General features: G+C 54.7%; 1 protein-coding gene across 1 annotated transcript; it reads right to left on the bottom strand.

The window, feature by feature from the left end:
* Positions 1 to 329: 329 nt before the first annotated feature.
* On the bottom strand, positions 330 to 15,580 carry ERN2 (endoplasmic reticulum to nucleus signaling 2; the record flags this gene model as incomplete). The annotated part of the gene is made up of 22 exons (XM_084250214.1): positions 330 to 542; positions 626 to 693; positions 776 to 899; positions 1,391 to 1,518; positions 1,608 to 1,755; positions 2,837 to 3,036; positions 3,119 to 3,218; positions 3,298 to 3,487; positions 3,661 to 3,745; positions 6,151 to 6,325; positions 6,590 to 6,745; positions 7,015 to 7,136; positions 7,233 to 7,380; positions 7,464 to 7,542; positions 9,479 to 9,743; positions 10,483 to 10,584; positions 10,908 to 11,015; positions 11,110 to 11,182; positions 13,120 to 13,192; positions 13,449 to 13,482; positions 13,795 to 13,900; positions 15,476 to 15,580. 22 exons carry the CDS (start codon positions 15,578 to 15,580, stop codon positions 330 to 332), a joined length of 2,802 nt encoding a protein of 933 aa, XP_084106340.1.
* Positions 15,581 to 20,464: the final 4,884 nt, after the last annotated feature.

The following is a 20,464-nucleotide window of genomic DNA, read 5'->3' as shown; positions in this document are numbered from 1 at the left end:
CATGGGCCCCTATCCCTAGTGGCTGGGCGGGAGCCTCATCGTCCCTGCAGGTGGGGGTTGCTGTATAAGTTATTTTTTATACATGTTCGGTGTGGGTTCCACGGCCTCTTTTTCTCAACCCCACCATATGAATTGTACAGAATGTTGCTATTGAATCCGGGACTGTCCTTTCTTGCCTTTGCACACATTAAACACATGAACCTTTTTCTTGTATTTCCTGTGGAGTGCCTGGTGCATCTTTCCTCTAGTTGGCCTGGTTTGCCAAGCCTCTGCCAGTCTTCTGAGGCAGAGACCAGCCTCAGCCACAGGCCCAGCTCCTTTTCTGGCTGTCAGCTCCCAGCAGCCCCCAGACATGTCTCCCTGGCTCCCGAGGCCGGTGGATAGTAGGGCAGGAAGAGGCGTTCGGAGGCGCAGCTCCTCATGGCCTGGTGTGTGTGGAGGAGCAGCCGCGGGAAGCGGTTCGTGAAGTACTGGACAAAGCTGTCGGGGATGTGGCCTAGCGCCTGCTGAACCTCAGCCGGGAGCTCCCTGTAGTGGTGCTTCTGGAGGGGTTAGAGTGGAACCTTATTCAACTGTGATCGGCCTCCCCAGAATCAGGGCCCCCCCACCCCAGCCTAGAGCATACCTTGTTCCTCATAGCACGAAGCAGGTCCCGCACTGACGTCCCCTGGTATGACCGGAACCTTCTCAGATCTGTGCGCAGGGACATTAATGGCAGCGCTGTCCCTGCTGAGCTCCCTTCTGCCCCCGGGCCCACCCTGAGTCTGGCCCTTACCTGTCTGTAGCGGCACTGAGATGTGCATGTGCCAGTTGCATCGGACCACAGCAGCGCCCCCAGCCTCCAGTGTCCTCAAGAGGGGCCCCTGCTCAGACTCCTTCTCCAGCCAGTCACTGACGTCCTGAGGTCCCACACAGCTCATGAGCCTCATGACTGCTATGTGGCCCCAAGGCCAGGAGTGTCCTGGGGCTTGGGGTGAAGCAGCATGGCTGCTTGGTTTAAGATAAGGATAGCTGCCCCTTGTGGGGAGCAGCTTCTCTGCCAGTCCCCCATTATCCCAGCCTGGGAGGTAGGTACTCTTGTCCCTATTACAGATAAGCAAGTGGGGAACTCAAAGGCATGGAGTCCTGTGCTCGAGGTCACACGGTGGAATGGACTGTCTGGATGAGTGACAGGCTGCTGGGAATGGGGTGGGAAGCCGGTATGGAATGGGCTGGAGTGCCCAAAGGGCAGCATGTTGCAGTCTTGGCTCCATCTGGCTTTAGAGAAGGAACCAGGCTGCCTAGAACAGGGGGTTGTCTTTTTGCCCAAATAATTTGGCTTGCCCTTCCTTGTTGCTCAGAACCCAAACTTTGGACTTGGTGGGGTCATTCCCAAGATTTTCCCCCTTACCTGAAAGAACTGGAGTTGCTTGGCTCTGCTCCAAAAGAAAGGGTGGGCCAGCACCTGGAGCGCAGAGGGACGAGTCTGTGGCTGCGGGCTCAACATGGCCTCCACCAGGTTCCGGGCAACAACCTGGTCTGCAGGGGAGAAGGGCAGGGATGGCCGCATGCCCACCCAGCCTCAGGCTCTGCTTTGCCCTTCTCTGCCCAGCCCAGGTCCCTCTCACCGTGGGTCTCTTCCTCCAGGTGAGCCAAACAGGGAGCCCCTGCGAGGATATTTGCCTGGCGATAAAGACTCTCTCCAAAGGGGTGGCTGCCACGGGAAAGCACGTAGTAGAACACACAGCCCGCAGAGAAGATGTCCACTGCGCTGGTCTGGGGGCCAGAGGGAGTTAAGGAGGAAGTCCGCTTCCAGGAAGTCTGCCTGGCTAACCTCTCCCATGGGCTGAGCCAGCAGCATCGAACAAGGATGCCTCCTGTGATCCCCTCTCTGCACCACTGAGAGGAGTGGTTTTCTTCCAAAATCTGCTCCTGCTGAGCTTCCAGTGCAGGTAACAAGTTTCGTTTCGCTAGAGCTAAGCAGGTAGCTGAGCAGGCTGGCCTTGGTGAGGACTAGGATCCTGTGCAGGGGGAGCTGGGACTTAAGTGATTGCCTCCAGGGAGTGCCCAGAGCTTTGATTTTCCAAAAGAATGCAGAAATCCAGGTTTTTATGTGGAATTTCCCCAAAGTTATAACGTTGGCCACCAATTAAAAAACAAAACTTACACAGGCTCAACACATCATAACCAAGTTGTACTTGGTCCTTGGGCCTCCAAGTTACCACTTTTAGCTCTCTCTCAACTTTAGGATATTTGGGGGTGGCTTTGCCTAGTGACTGTGCCTGTGGCTGTAATTTCTCCCACCCACAGCCCAATCTATAATCTTGGGGTCCCGAATTCCAATGTCTCTGGGGTCAGATACAGCTCAGTGGTCCAGTATATTAGCTCCCTCCGCCCCTCAGCCCCAGTGGCCTGTACCCTGACTGCACGTTAAAACCCCCAGAGGCCCCACCCCAGGCCAGTCAGGTCAGAACCACTGGGGGTAGCTTCTGGGCATCTGGCGTTAAGTTCTGCCATGATTCTGTAGCACAGTGTGGGTGAAAGTGTTTTCTAGCTCAGGGTTTCTCAACCTCAGCACTGTTGCACGTGGGAGCACATAATTCCATGTGCACTGAAGGATGCTCAGCAGCACTCCTGGCCTCCACCCACCAAGCCCCTTTCCTACCAGACATTGCCCTTTGTCCCCTAGACAGCAAAATAGTCCCTGGTTGAGAGCCACTGCTCCAGCCAGGTAAGGGGGCGGGATTATGCCCCCTTCCAGCTGAGGACAAAGGCTTGGAGTGTGACTCAGGGCCTGGGCAGGACTGGCACCGGGTCTGGGAGGGAGTCCTACAGCCTGGATAGTGGGCGTACTCACTGGGCTGTCGGGGCACAGAAGCTGTAGAAGCTCGGGTGCCATCCAGCCTTCTGTGCCAGGGATGCCCGAGCGGAGGCTGAAGCTGCAGCGGCCGGCAGGTAGCTTCTTGCAGAGGCCGAAGTCTGAGAGGACCACCCTGCCCCGGCCCTGGCCGTCGGGCCCCACGATGAGAACATTGCCTGGCTTCAGGTCCCGGTGCACTGTGAGGGTGGAGCAGAGCAGGGCTGAGCACCCGGGAGGGGTGGACGGGGGTGGCGCAGAGAGCAGGAGGTGGATCGGTACCTATGTGGAGGGAGTGCAGGTGGGCCAGGCCAGACATCAGCTGCTGCAGCACCATCTCTGGTTCCAGGCCCCAGCAGGCCTGCTCTGGGTTTGCCACGTACTGAGAAAGCAAGGGACAGAGTGACACCGCAGCCTGGGCCTCCCCAAACCCCTCCTGCCTCCCTGATCTCCGGCCTCACCTCCTGCAATGAGGCCTGGCACAGCTCTAGGGCAATGTAGTGGAACTGGGGTCCCCGCTCAGTGCAGAAGTAGCGGAGCACATTGGGGTGCCTGTCAGACTCCTGCAGCAGCTGGACCTCCCGCCGAACCAGGTCGAAGCATTCCCGGAGGAGCCGCTTGACGGCCACTGCCCGACCCTCAAACTGTCCGCTGGGAGGTGGGCAGGCCGAGGTTCAGAGAAGCAGGTGAGGGAAAAGGTTCTGGTGAGTCAGGCACCAGCTGGTACACACCTTGGGAATTCTTGAAGAGGGGTGACTTTCTAGGGGACAGCAGTTGAAAGGCCTGTGAATGCCACCTCTCCTGGGCTCCAGGCTGCCACTCACCGGAAGACAAAAGTCCCGCCTGCCCCTCGGCCCAGCACATCCTTGGGGTTGAAGGAAATCTTCCCCACCACGGTGAGCTGCTCAGCTAGGGGGAGAGGATGGCAGCATCTCAGGAGCCTCTGTTCGCCACCCACAGCTACCACCCTGCCCAGTCCAGACTCGCCTGTCACCCCCACCCCCCTCCGCACTCCCCACATCATGCTCAGCCCCCTGGCCTGCCCAGGTCAATGTCTCCGCAGCCGCTTGGACAAGGACTTAAGCACTGTGCCTGCAGTTTTCTCATCTGCAAAGCAGGGCCAACACAAATGACCCCATATAAAATTACTGTGAGGATTAAGGGAATATGTGGAAGAAGGAGTAGGGGTGAGGTTTGCTATATTTTCCTCTGATTGTTCTTCCTCTTTCAGCATTTTCTGCCCAGGTTTCTCTTTCCTTCCTCTGCCATGCTCCCTCCACCTCCCCTGTTAGTTGAAGCTGATTTCACAGTGTTTTATCACCACTAATAACTGCCAGTCCTCTCCAGGCTTTGCCTAGAGATCACGAAAATGCCAAAGTAAAGCATTTATACTTTGTTCATAGTGATAGAAATAGAGTGGTTTTCTTTAAGTGATAAAGGAAATCCAGTGTTGTCACAAAAGTACCGGGTTTGGGCCTCCCTGGTGGTGCAGGGGTTAAGTCTCAGCACTATCAAGCTATCACCAGCCACTGCAGCATGAGTTCTATCTCCGGCCAAGGCACAGCAGACCTCTTCTGTCTCACCCGCTGCTCCCCTCAGCAGTGTATTTCCGTCCTTCCGCCTGTTCTGTTCCCCACTCTGTCTCTGGTGAATTCTCTCACCCCCCCGCATCTCTGGCCTGTACCCCAACTCTTGTATGCATAAATAAATAAATCTTTACAAAAAAAAAAAAAGGTACCAGGCTCCATCTGGGTGTTCTGTTTTCTTGGATTCTTATTCCAAAGCAGTTATCATTTTATTTTCTTATAGTGGCCATAGAAGTTTACGTATTTTTTTTTCCTAAAGATTTATTTATTTATTTGTTTGTTTGTTTATTTATTTATATAAGCACTGAGTACAGTCAGAAGCGCGGGAGGGTGAGCGAATTCACCAGAGCCAGAGCGGAGAGCAGAGCAGGCAGAAGGACCGAAGTACACTGCTGAGGGGAGCAGCGGGCGGCAGGAGAGGTCTGCGCGCCATGTGGGACCCTCGCTGGTGGCCGGGGATCTAACTGGCGCTGCAGAGGCTGCGGGCAGCTTCCCAGCCCAGCACTAAACCGCTGCGCCACCAGGGGAGGCCAAAGTTTAGGTATTTAATATAACCAAGTGTCCTGGCTGAACCAGGGCTGGAGTCACTGTCCTCTTTTTCCTCCCTCAAAGGATTATTGGCATCTGCTGGCATGAAGACAAGTGGCCTGGGGAGGAAGCCATCACCACCACGACTGGGGTCTCGTGAGCGGGTGCAAGCAGGGTCACAGCAGGACCATGGAGGGGTGCAGGGTCCTTGATGAGAACCCCCCAGGAAAAGATGGAGTCTGGGTTGTCTGGGGAAAGACTCAGGAGAGTCTTTCCCGGTCAGGAGAGAGGAGCATTTCAGACCGCATTGGGGTGAGTATCCCTGGGAACCACCCAGAGCCAGTAAAATGACAAAAACTGCAACAGTCCAGTGCTGAAGTTGCTCTGCGGTGGGCCAGCTTCTGGCAGCTTCCCTGTCAGCAGTGCAAGGTGAAGGCCAGCGAAGTGTTGGGAGCCAAACACTGGCTCTGGCTCAGGGACAGCAGACAGCCTCTGAGGAGCAGCAGGGGCTGAGCAGGGAATGCCAGTGGAGGTCCACGCAATGGGCCTCAGGCCTGAGGCTGGCCCAGAGGTCAAGAAGAGGGAGAGGCACTGACCAATCACTGACCAATAAAGCACATGGAGGACCCCTGGGGCCCCCCTCACATACACGGGGACCTTAGAAGGGCTCATTTACAGGATTAAATTAAAAAACGAGGAGGGAATGTTTTAAAAACAAAAAACCCTAAAGAGGGGAGAAGGTACCAAATTGTACCTGGGGAATTTACTATTATTACTGAAAATGATGTGATTTTAACACAAATATTAATAACATCGTCTTGGTATGTCTTGATGATGATGATGACCGCTCATAACAAGGTGATGTGATGAAGTGGGTGTTACTGTTTGCATTTGACAGGTGAGAAAACTGAAGCTCAAAGGCATTAAGCAACAGGTCAGAGTTAACAGGTAGTGGTGTTAGGTCTTTACCCACTTCTATCTGCATCTAGAGTCCTTGAAAATAACGATAATAATAATAAATAATGGCAGGCATCCCTAGAGTTCTCAACTACATTGCAGGTGCTTTTCAAGACTCTTATTCACTTGCTTAGATTCAGCAACCCAACTATAGTGGCTCCTAACAAATGGACTTTGAAATGAAACCTGTCCCTCGCTTTACTCTGTCCCTTACTCTGCCCGTTCCTGTTCACTTAAGCTCACCTTCAGAGTCTTCGAGTGGCTGGACTTGCTCTGAGGGGCTTTGAAGCCTCTTCTGGCCCTGGGGGGTGACCTCCAAGGGCTGGGGTTGAGTATCCTGTGAGATGTGAGGGGGTTCTGCAGGTGCCACTGGGGTCTGCGGCTGCTTGTCCATCATCACCTGCTGCTGCTGCTGCTGCTGCTGAAAACCAGGGCCTCATAGAGCTCAGCTCTGGCCAGGCACTGCCCCAGAAAGGGCCCAGCAGCCCTTGAGACAGCCTGGTTCTGGAGCAGGCACATCCAGAGCACAGCACAGGGGATTGGGGAAGCTACTAGGGGGACAACAGGGTGCAGAATCAGAGCTGGATGACAGAGAGAGCTGCTGAATGGTATTGGAGAGGAGGAGCAGAGTTCCTCCTAGGAAGACCCTGAGACAAACCTGAGATTGGGGTGAAGGGCTTACCTGCCTCATCAGGAAGAGGATCCATCCTCCCAGGAAGACAGCAGTGAGGCTAGCTGCCAGCAGATCTTGGAGGCCCAGGTCTGCATACAGGTCTGGCGTTTTCTTTTCAGGATATACGTCCATGTCCTCAGGATCCTCCCAGCTTAGACTTAGAAGCTGGGGACAAAGAGGTTTTCATTCTTAGCAGCCCCTGCCACTGTGGGATCATTAACACTTCTTCAGCAGCCAGTACAGGGCTAGGCTCAGATGAGGGCCACTGAGTGAGTGGTGGGATACATGGTGCTCTCCGTGGTGCTGAAACATCATGGTGTCCCAGGAGAGTGTGTGAAGTTAGTTGACCCCACCTCGGTATTTTTCCTAGAAGCCCGAGCTGACCACCCACTTGCCATGTCTCCTCCCATGCCCTTGGTCCTTCTAATGCTGACCTCCAAGAAATGAGTTGTGGTCTTGGTGCTCTCTGAAGATCTGGTATCAGAAGTTCCTCTCCCTGGGGTGGGATGGACCCTCAGCATGGTGGTGTGCAGGACTGGGGGTGGCTCATGGTGTCCTAAGGAGCAGAGAAAGGTCAGCAGGCTGAAGGTGACCTCAGCATTCATGCTCAGAAGCTGGGCTCACATCTCCAATTTGACCCAGGGGATCTCACCAATGAGCAGCCACTGGCTAGGGAGAGCCACGCTGCCTGAGGGGTATCTGACAGCAGTGCTAGGCGAGCCCTCACGCTCTCCTGAGACTTGGAGTGTCACCTCATCTGTGGTGGGGCCATCCATGTGGGCCAGGGTCAGTCCACGAGGCTGTGGCAGAGATGGAGACTTGAGCAAGGGGCTTCCTCTCTGCCCCACCCCCTCTTACCAGTCCCTCAGAGATCCCTTCTCACCACTAGGGCCACCCCTGTGTGAACCAGCGCTTCAGAAACATAGAAGCCAGCTTCATCCTTCCCTACATACAGTGTCTTCCTAGCGGGGGAGAGGAGAAAACGGAAAAAGATGAGTGACGGTGGCAGCCTCAGTTACTGCTGTACCCATGTCCTGGGCCAGATGACTTGCTTTGAGCCACGAGACAACAGCAAATGTAACTCAAACAGACTCTTAGAGAGTGTGCATGGGGGCTTGTCCTTTTGTGTTCTCTGGAACCTTGTGAGCCCACCATGTGAGGACCCCATGCTAGCCTGCCGGGCCATGAGAGGCTTATTTGACACCCCCTCATGGTCCATCAACTATGAGGCAGGTGACATCATCCTAGATCCAGGCTCAGCCAAGCTACCTGCAGACTGTTGGAGATACTTACTCAGACCTTCCAGACCAGAAAACTACCCACTGACCCATAGAACTTTGAAAAATAATGTTTGTTGTTTTGAAGTGCAAAGTTTGGGGGATGGTTTGTTATGCAGTCAGAGCTAACTGATACAAAAGCTATAGGCATGATTTGTAAATCAGTCTAGCCCAGGCCTCTTTTAACACCTCAATTTTCTAAACCTTAACTCATTGCCTCATTCCTTCCCTCCACCCCACTGAGTGCCCCCAACTACTGAGAATGACAGCAGCCATGTGCTTCTAGAAACCTGAGCATGACCTTTGACTCCTTGTTCACAATCACCAAACTCTATTCACCAAATTCTGCCTTTTCCTCTTAATATATCTTACCTTCCTATTTTTTTAAGATTTATCTATTTATTTATACAAGAGCCGGGGTACAGGCCAGAGACGCAGGAGGGAGAGAGGACTCACCAGAGCCAGAGTGGGGAACAGAACCGGCAGACTGACGAAATACACTGCCAAGGGGAGCAGTGGGTGAGACAGGAGAGGTCTGCTGTGCCATGTGGGATTGAACCAGCACTGCAGAAGCTATGGACAGCTTCACAGTGCTGCACTCAACTGCCTGCACCACCAGGGGAGGCCCCTTACCTCCTATTATTTCCATCTTTAGTGTTTTCACCCGAGTTCAAAGTGTCTTCTTCTCTGGCCTGGATGAATGCTACCGCACTTCCTCCCCTATACCATTCTATGATGGTCTGCATTGCAACCAGAGCTATTTTTCCAAAATGAAAAAATAATTCACTTCTTAAAAAGTGACCCTCCAGAGATTTCTTCTTAGGAGAAAATGTCCAAATCTTTTAAACTGTCCTACAAGATCCCTGCATAACTTAATACCCTCAGACCTTATTCCCTTCTCAGATCAATTTTCCAGACTTACTTAATTTCTTTCTGTCTCCTGGTTGTTTCTCATATTCTCTCTCTTCTCTCCTCTCCTTCTTCCTCTTCCTCTCCCTTTCCTGTCTCCATCCTGGAGGTTTCAGTTTAGATGTCTCTTCCTCCAGGAAGCTTTCCATGAATGCCTTCTGCCTCCAGTTTCAGTTGAAGCACCCTTCCTATACATTCCCATGGAAAACCTATACTTCTCTTAACTCGTCCTTTTTCACATTTTACACACCTATCTCCCTTACTAGACTTTAAGATTCTGTGGTTAGAAACACCGACTGTATTATTGTGCTGTTGGAGTCTAGTAGGTGACTAGTACACAGTAAACACTCAGTTAATACTTGTGAATGAACTGAATGAATAGTCTCCTGGCTATAAGTGGGGGTGATGTTTAAGGTCTTGAATGGTCAGTAAGGCACAGCGCCTACCAAGCAGAACAGGTGCCAGCTGTAGCACTGGAGTGAAGACCTGGAGAGCCCTGCCTAGGTCATATTTTACCCTCTCAGTTGCTGAAAAGTGGGGTTGTCCAAAAGGTCCTGGCAGTGCATAGGGGGTGATGCAGGGCACTCATCAGTTACCAGTTTGGTAAATAACCTGCTTGAAGTATCTGACCCTGGTTCAGCTGTCCTGGCATATCATGGCCTGGGCGGCAACATTCCAGAAGGCTCCCCAGTCCCCGGGCATGGGCACCTACATCAATGGGGTGTCCAAGGCAGAGAAGTAGGTGGCCGTGTCCTGGGGGGCAGAGGCAGGCAGTCGAATGTGGCCCCAGCGGAGGGCGAGGAAGTGCAGAGTGTCCCGAGCCAGAGTGAGGTGGGGCAGCTGGCGCAGGCTGTCCTGGTGCCAGGTGTAGATGCCCATCACAGGCATGCCCAGGTCCTGTGTCCACAGCACTGCCCCACTTCCCGGGTCCACGGTGAGCAGCAGGCCCATCCCGCAGGATGCCAGGTAGCTCATGTCTGCTGGGAAAGATGGCTGGGGAGATGGACCAGGGGCTCCCACATGGGGCAAGGCGGAGCAGCTGGAGGTGTGGGGCAGCCTCGAGGATGGGCCCTCAGGAGGGCCGCTCAGGTGTGTGGGGGTCAGGTGAGGAGGGTTATCAAGACAGGGGAAGGTCACTCTGAATTCACTGGGTCACCTCAGTCGGGCGAGAGGTCAGTCAGGGGCTCAGTCAGGGGCAAATAGGAAGCTGTAGGACATAGGGGTCACTCGAGGTTATCCAAAGGTGACTGGGATGTGTGAGTCCCTCTCGATCACTTGAGAGAGATCACTTAGGATGTGGGGACACCCAGGTCACCCAAGATGGGTCAGTCAGGGTGGCCTGGAGGCATGTGGGTCACTTGACAGTCATTTAGAGTATGGAAGTCAATCAGGGTTTTCTGGAGTTGCACTTATGATGTGCCAGGGTTCCCATGTACAGTGGTGGAGTCAGGCGTGAGGACTTACTTAGGGGCACCCACAAAGTCACTCAGACAGTTGTGTAGAACAGTCATAATATCAAGGGGGTGGTCAGGGATACCTGGGGACAGTCTGAGTGTGGAGGGGGGTTCAAGGTTGCCCATCACAGGTGTGGTATCCAGTATGTGGGTTCCCTGAGCAAGTCAGGAAAGTGGTGGGGGTTTGGTCATAGATGCCATTCAAGGTTCCCTGAGTTGGGGATGTCTCTCCTAGGTGGGGCCAGAGACAGAGGACACTCACATTTCCCAGGTGAGCCTCCCATGGGGGGCGCTGAGTAGCGGCGGTAGGTGGTGTTCCAGCGCAGAGCAGGAGTCCTGGGGTCATGCATGGTGACCGTGTACTCTGGGGATGCCCAGTGAGAAGGTGGCCCCAAATGCCCCTGGAATGCTCCTCCTCCCGCCATCCCAGGGGCTGCCATCTTGCAGGAGGCGGCCCTCCCAGCACCCAGCCTGGAGGTTGGAGTCTGTGAGTATCACAGGGGCAGAAACCAGGCTTGTTCTGCTTACTGCTGCAGCCCTAGCTCCTCATTTAGTGCTGAGAGAGAGGTCTGTTGACTGACAGATTGAGAACTGGCCCGGATGCATCTTGGATGATTCCCCCCAGGCCCGGGTGGAGCAAAGGGGGAGGCTACCCAGAGTTTGAGAAGCAGCGGGGACTTGACTCACGTGTTCGGCCAATGTAGAGGCGGGGGGCAGAGGGACCCTCCGTGGTCAGTGTCATCTGTGTCTCCCCTGACTCAGGGTCCACCACAAACCAGGCATCCTGTTTCCGGCCTGTGGGGTAGAGAGTGTGCCACACCCATGAGAGAGGGTGCACAGCCTGTCCTCCTGCGCCCTCTGCCTGGCCCACAGGCTGGGAGATACTCACCTGTATAGAAGACGCCGTCAGAGCTGCGGCACGGGGAGGCATGAACCAGCTCGGGGATGGTGAATGGCAGTTTCTAAGAAGAAAAAGTTCCAGAAGGAGTCAAACCAGAGAAATACGTGAATCTTATGCATTAGGCACGATGACTATAGCCTCCATTTCAGAGAGGTTAAGTACCTTGGCTAACATCACCCAGCTAGTGCACGGCAGAGCCTGGCCTTAAGTCAGGCAGTCCCAGAGCCTACACACTCAACAACCACAAAATCACTTTTGCTGCACAAAATCCATTCTCAGAGCCCAGGTGACACTTGACAACCACCGACCACCACACACACACACACACACACACACACACACACACTCGCAGAGACTTCAAAGGTGTCAATGTCCATGCAGCCTAGGGGGGGTGGGGGGGGGTGGGGCGCTGTTCCAGAGTAGAGGTGACCCTGGAGACATGAGGGACCAAGGTCATGGCGATTCTGGTTCAGGCCCTGGGCTAGGAAAATAATCAAGGATGCCATGGGGAGATCTGACAAAATTCATGTGGGTGTGGCTTTCCTAACACCTTCGTGTTGCTGTTGTTTCCAGACCACAGTCATTTATCCTCAGGCCATGCGGGAGCAAGTCCTTGTTCTCAGACATCGAGGCTGATGACGTGAGCGGGGCGCATGCCATAGGGCCTGCCGTGTTTTCTTGGGGTACCTGGACTTTATCCCAGATGCAGGGGGCACCATGTGACCTGCTGAGGACCCTCCTGTATCCCCAGCTGAATGGGATGAAGTCCTACCCCCACCCCTACTCTCCTCCTGGACACTCCCATCGCAGTGGGGGCCCCTGTGCTCAGGCTTCCAGTGGGATTGGGGTAACACGGCTGGGGGAGATCAGAGCACGGAATCCAGGACTCCGCTCTGCCCTTCCCCCAAGCCTCAGCGCCTGTCCAGTGGCCTCTCCACACCCTCCTCTGGCTCCAGGTTATACTAACTCCTCCCCTCCCTCTGGGCTGGACACCCCACTTAGGGGCCATGGGATACTCCACCCCGCCTCAGGTTTCCTGTAATCTGCTCACACCTTCGTAATCCCTTAGGAAAACTTCCCCAAACTTCCTCAGACTCTCCTGTCTGAGCGCACCATTTTTTGCTCCTGGGACCTTGCCCAACGCTAACATTTTTTTTATTAATAAGTTTCCTCAAGCACACGCTTCAGACCTTTCTGAAAAATAAATGAATGGATAAATAAATAAATAAATGTTAACTCCTGAAAAAGGACCTGTCTGGCAGCGTCCCAGCGCCTGGCCAGGATCCTGACACGGCATATCTCCTCCCGTTTTGGTGAGAAACCCAAAGTCATGGCCGACAGACTCCAGGGTCCCGATGGCAAAAAAGCTGCTTCTCTGCCTGTGGGTGCCCCTCTGCAGGGAGCCTCCAGACTCCTCCCGTCAACAGGGGGGCCCTCTTCCTTACTGCTTGACTCTGCACTGGGCCACGGGCCCCGGAGGCTGAAGAGATGGTCCAGGCTGTGACCGCAGCGGCGCCTGCACCCGGCCATGCCCTTCAAACCAGGCACCGCCCAGCTCCCGGCGTCAAAAGCCCCCCAGCCACCAGCCCCCTTTGACAAACAGCCATCCAGCGACCACAGCTGCTTGAGCACGCTCAGCCGAGACACCCCCCCCCCACCCGGCTCAGGGCCGCCTTAACTGACGCCCCACGCAGCTGTGAGTTAGAGAGGCTGGGTCTGAAGCTGCTGCGTTTGGGGTGACAGCTAACTGACCAGTAGATCGCCTCTAAAACCCTCCAAGTCCTGGAAAAGTGATACTTGTCAGGGGCCTGACAGTCACCCTGATGTGCAGACACAGCCAGAGCCACCCCCATCACCCCCTTTCAACAGGTCTCTCTAGGGGGGTTCACAGCCCTGACTTAGCCCCCCGCAGGACCCTTGGTGCTGACCACACTGCCCCTCCCCAGTGCTCAGCCAACAGAGCCCGCCCGCTCCATCCCCAGGGACTGTGAAACACACCATGAGTCCCTGCTGCTTCTGCGTCCCCAGGACGTACAGGCTGCCATCCACAGGGTCCGACAGGAAGGCTGTTCTGTGCAGCAGAGAGGAGCGGGGGGCGGCAGGGAGAGGGTTGGGTGCCTGCCCCTGGGTCATGAACGCCCCCTTTCCTTCCAACTTCTCAGCTAGCAGGAGCCCAGCCTTGCAGGGGGCACCACGGAGCTCCAGCCCCCATCCCCTCCCCTTGCTTCCACCCTGCCGCCCATCCCCCCAACCCCTCTAACTAGGACAACTACGCCCCGTCCCCACCTCCCAGCGGACCCTCCTTCGAAGGCTGCAGGTCCACTTACTCTGTGACGTACATTGGCCCTTGGATGATGGGATCTGCAGGGACAGGCTGTGTGAGTGGGTCCCCCAGACGCCCCGAGAGAAGCACACTCACGTTCACTGGGTGCTCCCTGCGTGCTGGACAGCAAGCTGAGCACTTGCCGTGCAGGGAACGCAACCCCCCAAGAGCTCAGCAGCTCCCTTTCCCAGGTTAGGACACTGAGGCTCAGAGAGGCCGAGCGACTTCCCCAAGGCCATGCAGCCGGTTAGTGGTGAGGCTGCCCAGAGGTTCCTGTACTCTCTGCCACAGGGGTGCCCGCCCACCCCAGCTGGGGGGCCAAGGACGGGGCAGAGGCCGCCCCGGCTCACCGTTCTTCAGAGTCCACTTCAGATCCCCCGTCTGCTTGCTCAGCGCGTGGAGGCTTCCGTCCAAGGTGGACACGAGCAGGAGGCTCTCGGGCTGGAGGGTCTGGACCTGTCGTGGCCAAGAAAGGGACCTCCTCTGAGGAGCTGGGGACCGCCCCTTGTCCTCGCCCCAGATGGGGCTGGCTGTGACCCTCTGTCCTGCCAGGGCAAAGAGGGAGATGCAAGGATGACTGGGGTAGCTGCTGGACCCAGCGCAGTGACCCTGATGGGGAGAATGGTTACCGAGGGACCCGGGCTCTGCCTCCCACAGAGTCTGTACCCCCACCTCTTCCCCCTCCATTCCCTCTGGTTTTCCCAAAAAGACTTAAGACCCTTACAAAAGAACCCCACTGTCCCTGCGGCCTCCCTAGGCAACAAATGGCAGGCCTGGGGCTTGGGCCACATGGGTCTGATTCCAGCGCGGTTTCTCTGCAGCCTGCCTCTTTGGGGGAGGACCCCTTCTGCCTCCTCAAACCAGCCCAGCTGCTTTTGGTGCCAGGCTCCTGCAGGCCCCCTGAACCAAGGCTGGGGGTGCCCTTCCATCTGGCCCCTGCTAGGCCAACTCACCTGCTCCAGTCCCTCCTTGAGCAAACAGGGTGAGGCTGAGCTCCCAGCAGGAACCCTAACATCCGGGTGGCCCAGCCGCACCCCCTGCAAAGGCCATGTCCTGCTCCAAGACCCTCAGATCTTCCGGGGACATAATGGTTTTGGTGGAGAATCAGGGACCCGCCTCCTAGACCCCTTTGTCCCCTCTCTTTTGTGATCTGCAACATGGCAGGGGAGAGAATGGTCTAGAGAAGAGGCTGCAAGTGTCTTCTAGAGTCTTCAACCCCCAGTTGAGTTTTGTTTGCCATCATCGTAGTTAAAATCTGTTTTTAACTATGTCAATGAAAAAATTGGAATAATTTCACTTTAAAAATCTCATTTTTTCGATTTCTAGTTTTTCTAATTTCCTGGAAACTAGATCTGGCTAATCTGGGCTCACTTTCTTCCCTGGTGGCCACAGCGTGGACCCAGAGTTGGAGCAAGGCCAGGGGATGCCTAATTCTACTGTGATGGCCTTCGCTGTTGGGGGGTGGGGGGGTCTGGGCTGGAAGACTGGGTTCTAGGCTGGTGGTCTCTTCCTTCCTGTTGCATTTCCCTGCCCCACGCAGTTGGCCAGGGCTGGCCTGCAACTCCACCGGGCGCTTATTCCTCCCAGGGGTCCCGAACCTGGGGTCCAGAAATGGGTAAGGCTGGCGCTCCTCCATTTGTCTGTGAAACTGGGTGTCAGGCACACTTCTTGACCCTTAGGGTGAACACATGTTCCAAGGAGCCGGGACCCCAGTTTTCAGGGGCGTGACAGCAAAGCCAGCTCTCCTTGCCCCAGGCTCTTCCCTGCCCTGCGGGCCAGCCGGCCAGAGGGGCGGGGTGTGGCGTCTGCCGGCGCCTTTCCACGCTGGCACTCTCTCCGCGAGGTGTTTGGGGGGCTTCTGGCAGCTCCCCCCAAGTTAGGAGGTTTTCACTCGCCAGGGACCGACTTTAGGCCACCCAGCCCCAGGGAGGATGAGGCACCACCTATTGCTCCCCAACACGCCCCTGCCCCCTGCGGCCCCTGCAGACCCGACCTTGCAGCCCGGGGGGTGGGGGGGGCCTGGCCTCTCACCTCTGACCCGAGCATCCCGAGCAGCGCCGTGAGCTGGAGCAGGAATCCGAGCCGGGGCAGGGGCGGCGGCCGCCACGGCCTGGACCCCCGGGAGACGCTCGCCATGGCCCTGGGCAGACCTGGCTGCGTCCCTCGGGGCCTCCCGGGACGGCTCGGCCCCCACCTGCCGGGAGCAAACTCCGCCCCGGGCTGGGCCAGCTTGGGCTCAGCCTCCTTCGGTTTTCCTTTCCTTCCCCGCCCTGCCCATCACACGCACCCCACAACCCCAGTCGCCCTGGCAGGGATCGCTCGGGGCGTTCCTGGAAAGGGAATTTACCCACGGAGGCCATTTATGGAACTTTCCCAGGAGCCAAGCACTGGACCAAGTGCTTTCCACCCGTCGTGAGCTCCCTGCGTGACCAGGGCAAGGCCCAGACTCGGAACTGGAATCAGATCCAGACACCTGACCTCAAAGTGTTATAGAGCAACCCCGATATTAAACGGGTTCCTGGCTGTGGGTCCTCACCCGCGCGCTTTAAAGGGACTTATGAATACTCTACTACAGACACACGCAAAAGGGTTAATAAAAGGTTTATTTACAAGAGAAAAAGAAATAAGGAAAAGGTACAACTCAGGGAGAAAATAGGGAAATAAAGTCTTTAATGCGTCCTACCCGATCCGCCGACCTGGAAACCCAAAGTCACTCTCAGAGCTGACCAGACGCTCTGAGCTGGCCGAGAGCCCAAAAATGGAGAGACCCCAAAGCCCACGTGTCTGCCTTTTGTATCCACCTGGCTGCTTAACCCCACCCTCAGGTCCCAGCCACCTTCCCTTTGGTGGTGATGGGATTTGGAGTTCCCAGTGTCTTTGGCTTTGCCCTGGGGTGGGGGTGGAGTCCACAAAGCCTGTATGGAATTTGCTTTGGGACATCCTTTTCCCCCTAACAAAAGGTGAGTTCTGCGTTTCTGCCTAGTGACCTCTGCTGAGAGATTTTGAAATATAGATTCATTCATTGATTTAGCCATTCAGCAGTCATGCATTCATTCAGGATTATGCCGGGTGAGCCAAAGAGATCTCAGGTCCGTGTCTTCCAGAACGTACAGAGTCCTGTGCGCTAGAGGTCAGAGCAAACAGCTTCAAAGCACCGGCTCGCGTCAGTGACAGCCCTGGCTGCTGCACATCCCCATCCCCCCTCCTTGGCTCAGGGAGGGCCTGCGGGGTGGGATCCATTGTTCAAGCTTGAGCTCTGTCATGTCTCCATCCTGGTGTAAAAACCCCAGCTGTCTGGCTCCTCTTCGTCTTCCTTGCTTTTCTGGTGACACCCTGGTCCCTGAGGACATTGCTGCTGGCCCACAGCTTCCTTCTTCCCCCCAAATCCTGCCACCATGGTCGGTGTCTTGAGGACCCACACAGACGGCCAACCCAGTGGCGCCGTCTCACGGGTGCGTGGCTGGTCCTCTCCAGTGAGCTGGTCCTCCTGCCCACAGCGTGTCCACGCCCTGGGCCTTGTCACCTTGTTGCCTCTGAATGGCTTTACCCCCCACATCCCTTCCTGTCCTTGCTGCTGCCCGCTCCTGTCTCCTCATACCTGCTCCCTGAGCTGAGTGACACCCTCAGCCCCACCGGGTCCTTGTGCAGCCCAGACCTCCCACCTGCCCATCTAGGACTCGGCCTTAGGCCAGTCTATCCTAGAAGCACAGCCGGGCAGGGATTTCCATGAAAGTGATTTGTTGGGGTGATGCCCCCTGGAGAAGGGGCAGAACAGGAAGCAGGATGGAACCACACCAAGAGGTGGTCTCTGCTGGACTCTGACTTCAGCCTGTCCCACAGGAACAGGGCCGGGGGCTGGGGGAGGGCAGGGCAGACTTCTGTGTTTTCACCACTGACCACTCCCAGGGCTGGGGATGGCCTCTTTTTTTTAAAAAAAAAAAAAAAGATTCATTTATTTAGGCATAAAAGAGTTGGGGTACAGGCCAGAAATGCGAGGGGTGAGAGGATTCACCAGAGAGAGTGGGGAACAGAACAGGCAGACCAACTGAAACACACTGTTGAGGGGAGCAGCGGGAGAGACAGGCGAGGTCTATTGTGCCATGTGGGTTTCTCTCTGGCCGGCCAGGGATCGAACTCGTGCTGCAGAGGCTGCGGATCTCTTCATAGTGCGGTGCTTAACCCCTTGCGCCACCAGGGAGGCCCGGGATGGCCTCTTAGGCAAAGAAACTTCCATCAGCTGAAGGCAAGTCATTGAGAAGGGGCTCGATGTTAGCCCCTAGGAGCTAATACTCGGCACTTGGGGGTCAGTCTCAACTCCGTGAAGGGGACCTGGGCTGATTGCCAACAGTATCCCCTACAATAAGTGACCTCAATTTCCTCGCTCTGCCTCTCCCACCCAACAAAACCCCATTCAGGAGACATTCCACGCACCTCCTTCTTTGCTTCCATTGCAGGGTCTGCAGACCGGATCCCCACCCATAGGTCACTTTACATGCCCTCTGCTTGGTTAACTCCCTCTTCACTCTCCCATTCCCCAGAGAGATGGACTCTCCCCAACTCATGTGACGCTGCAAATCCTCCTGCATCTTCACTGCAGTGAGCCCCTTCCTGCTATCTCTCCAGTCCTCATCTCCCACTCTAGCTAGTCACCCACCTACAGCCACCCCCACCCTTACCTCCTGTCCCCAACTTCCAGGACACGTGACCCCTCTCCTCAGATGCAACCCCTTCCGCTTCCTTGGAAATAATAATTTACAAAAATTACGATAACAAAAGTGTAACCTTCAGCTTATCTTCTGGACTCTTCTGAACTACCTCATGACATAGGAGTTATTATCCCCTCCTTTATCAGAGGAGGAAACTGAGGCTCACAGGCATCAGGGAACATGGCCCAGGAGACCAAAAATGGTGGAGACAAGATTCAAATCCAAGTGGTCTGATTCCAGGGGTTTTAAGCAAAATGTCTAACTGCTGCTCTCTAGCACCCGGCTCAGCCCGACCTCTGCCTTCTACATCCCTTGCTCGAGATTGAGGCATGGAAGCTCAGAGGTTTCCAGGGGGCCGGCAGATCACGTGAGCACACAGCCGGCTGGGGGTTGGCAAACTGAAAAATGAGTGCTCTGCTCAAAGAGGCTTTAGCAAAAAAACCCTTTAGATGATTCCACTTGGTCTGGCTTGACCTGTGTCAACCCTGAAGCAAGCTGGTGGGACAGAGCATTCTGATTGGCCAGACCTAGGTCACGTGCCCTTCTGCATGCGGTGGGGCCAGGCCAGGCCCTAGGAGCAGGACTGGGCTTGGGGAGGGCTGAATCTCCAAAGAGAAACTGAGCAGATGAGGGTGGTTCTCACCCTCTTTCCCACTAATCCCACACTGCAGGTGATTTTTTGTCTTTTGAGAGGTTCTGCTGCTCCCGGAAACTTAGCAGTGGAAGGAAAAGAGGAAGATTTGAGATCAAATGACCTGGAATCAATGTCTGGATTCTCTCCCCTGCCCTTCTCCTTTCATTCCATCCTTACCCTTAACCTCATCCTAACTGCTCTCACGTTCCCTTCATCGGCACCCTCTCCTGCACGCCGCCCCTGACCCATGCCAGCTCATGATTACCCAGCTCGGGGTCACCAGAGTATCTTACCCAGCTGGCATCGCTTTGTCCTGGCAGCTCCAGCAGCAAGCCGCCAAGGGCTCACCCAGGTGCTCACTTCCCTGCAGGACTGCCCTTGGCTGACTGGGCAAGCGTTCAGGTTTTTCACTGTGAAGTGTTATATTGGCTGTAGGTTTGCATGGCTTCTATTATGTTGAAGTAGGTTCTTTCTCTTCCCATCCTGTCTTGTGAAATTTTTTACCCTACATGGGAGCTAAATCTCAAGTGCTTTCTCTGTTTCTATTGATATTGTCAGATGATTTTTATCATTTCTTTTGTCGATGGAATGTATTACGTTGATTGATTTATGCATATTAAACTCTCCTTGCATTCCAGGGATAGCTCCTGCTTGATCATGATGTATAATCCTTGTATTGTATTGTAGAATTAAATTTCCTAGTATTTTGTTGAAGACTTTCATGTCAATATTCATCAGGGATATTTGCCTGTACTTTTCTTGTGCTGTCTTTGTCTGGTTTGGGTGTGAGGATACAGAGATCCCTTTTTCTCTTGGCTATTTGCCTTACTCTATCTTGCTTGCCTCTCTCCCCTTTTCCTGGGGAGTTGTTCCCAATACATCCTTGAATAAGAATCCCTGTATCAGGCTCTACTTTTTATATAAAGATTTATTTATTTATGCATACAAGAACTGGGGTGCAGGCCAGAGGTGTGTGTATGTGTGGGAGGGATGAGATGATTCAGCAGAGACAGAGTGGGGAGCAGAGCAGGGAGACCTACTGAAATACGCTGCTGAGGGGAGCAGCAGGTGAGACAGGAGAGGTCTGCTGCGCCATATGGGTAGCTCCTTGGCTGGGGCTCGAACTCATGCTGCAGTGGCTGTGGATAGCTTCATGGGCTGTGACTTAACCCCTTGTGCTGCCAGTGAGGCCCCTCAGGCTCCACTTTTAAGGACCTAATCTGAGAAGGCCTCTTATCACATTTTCATCAAATGTGTCCTCAGAAAGCCCAGTAGTCTCATAGTGCAAAAACCTCTTTCAAAAACACACACATCATGGAGTCTTCAGTTTCCTTGGTTTCTCCTTCATACTTTACTGCTCTAACACCTTCCAAGCGGCAGAGTGACAACTGTTGGGAAGCAAACGATGGCTTACCATTGGAAAAGCTGATCCAAGCTCCTGAGTGTACAAGTGATCCCTCCTTTGTGCCTTATGTTTTCTACACTGCACATATGTTTTTTGCAATGTACATTGTGCCTGCTAAGCATGCTGGGATCCACAGGAATTTCTCATGTGATGAATCTGATTTGCATAGAATGCAACCTACAAGTGACCTGGAATAAATAATTGCTTTGTGTGTGTGATGGTGTAACACACATTCTAGAAGCTTTATAAAATACAGAAAAATATAATTAAAAAAC

This window comes from Talpa europaea (assembly GCF_964194135.1).
Source record: "Talpa europaea genome assembly, chromosome: 12".
Classification (NCBI taxonomy): Eukaryota; Metazoa; Chordata; class Mammalia; order Eulipotyphla; family Talpidae; genus Talpa; species Talpa europaea.
The sequence above is the reverse complement of the archived record's forward strand: the minus strand, read 5'-3'. Positions and strand labels throughout refer to the sequence as shown.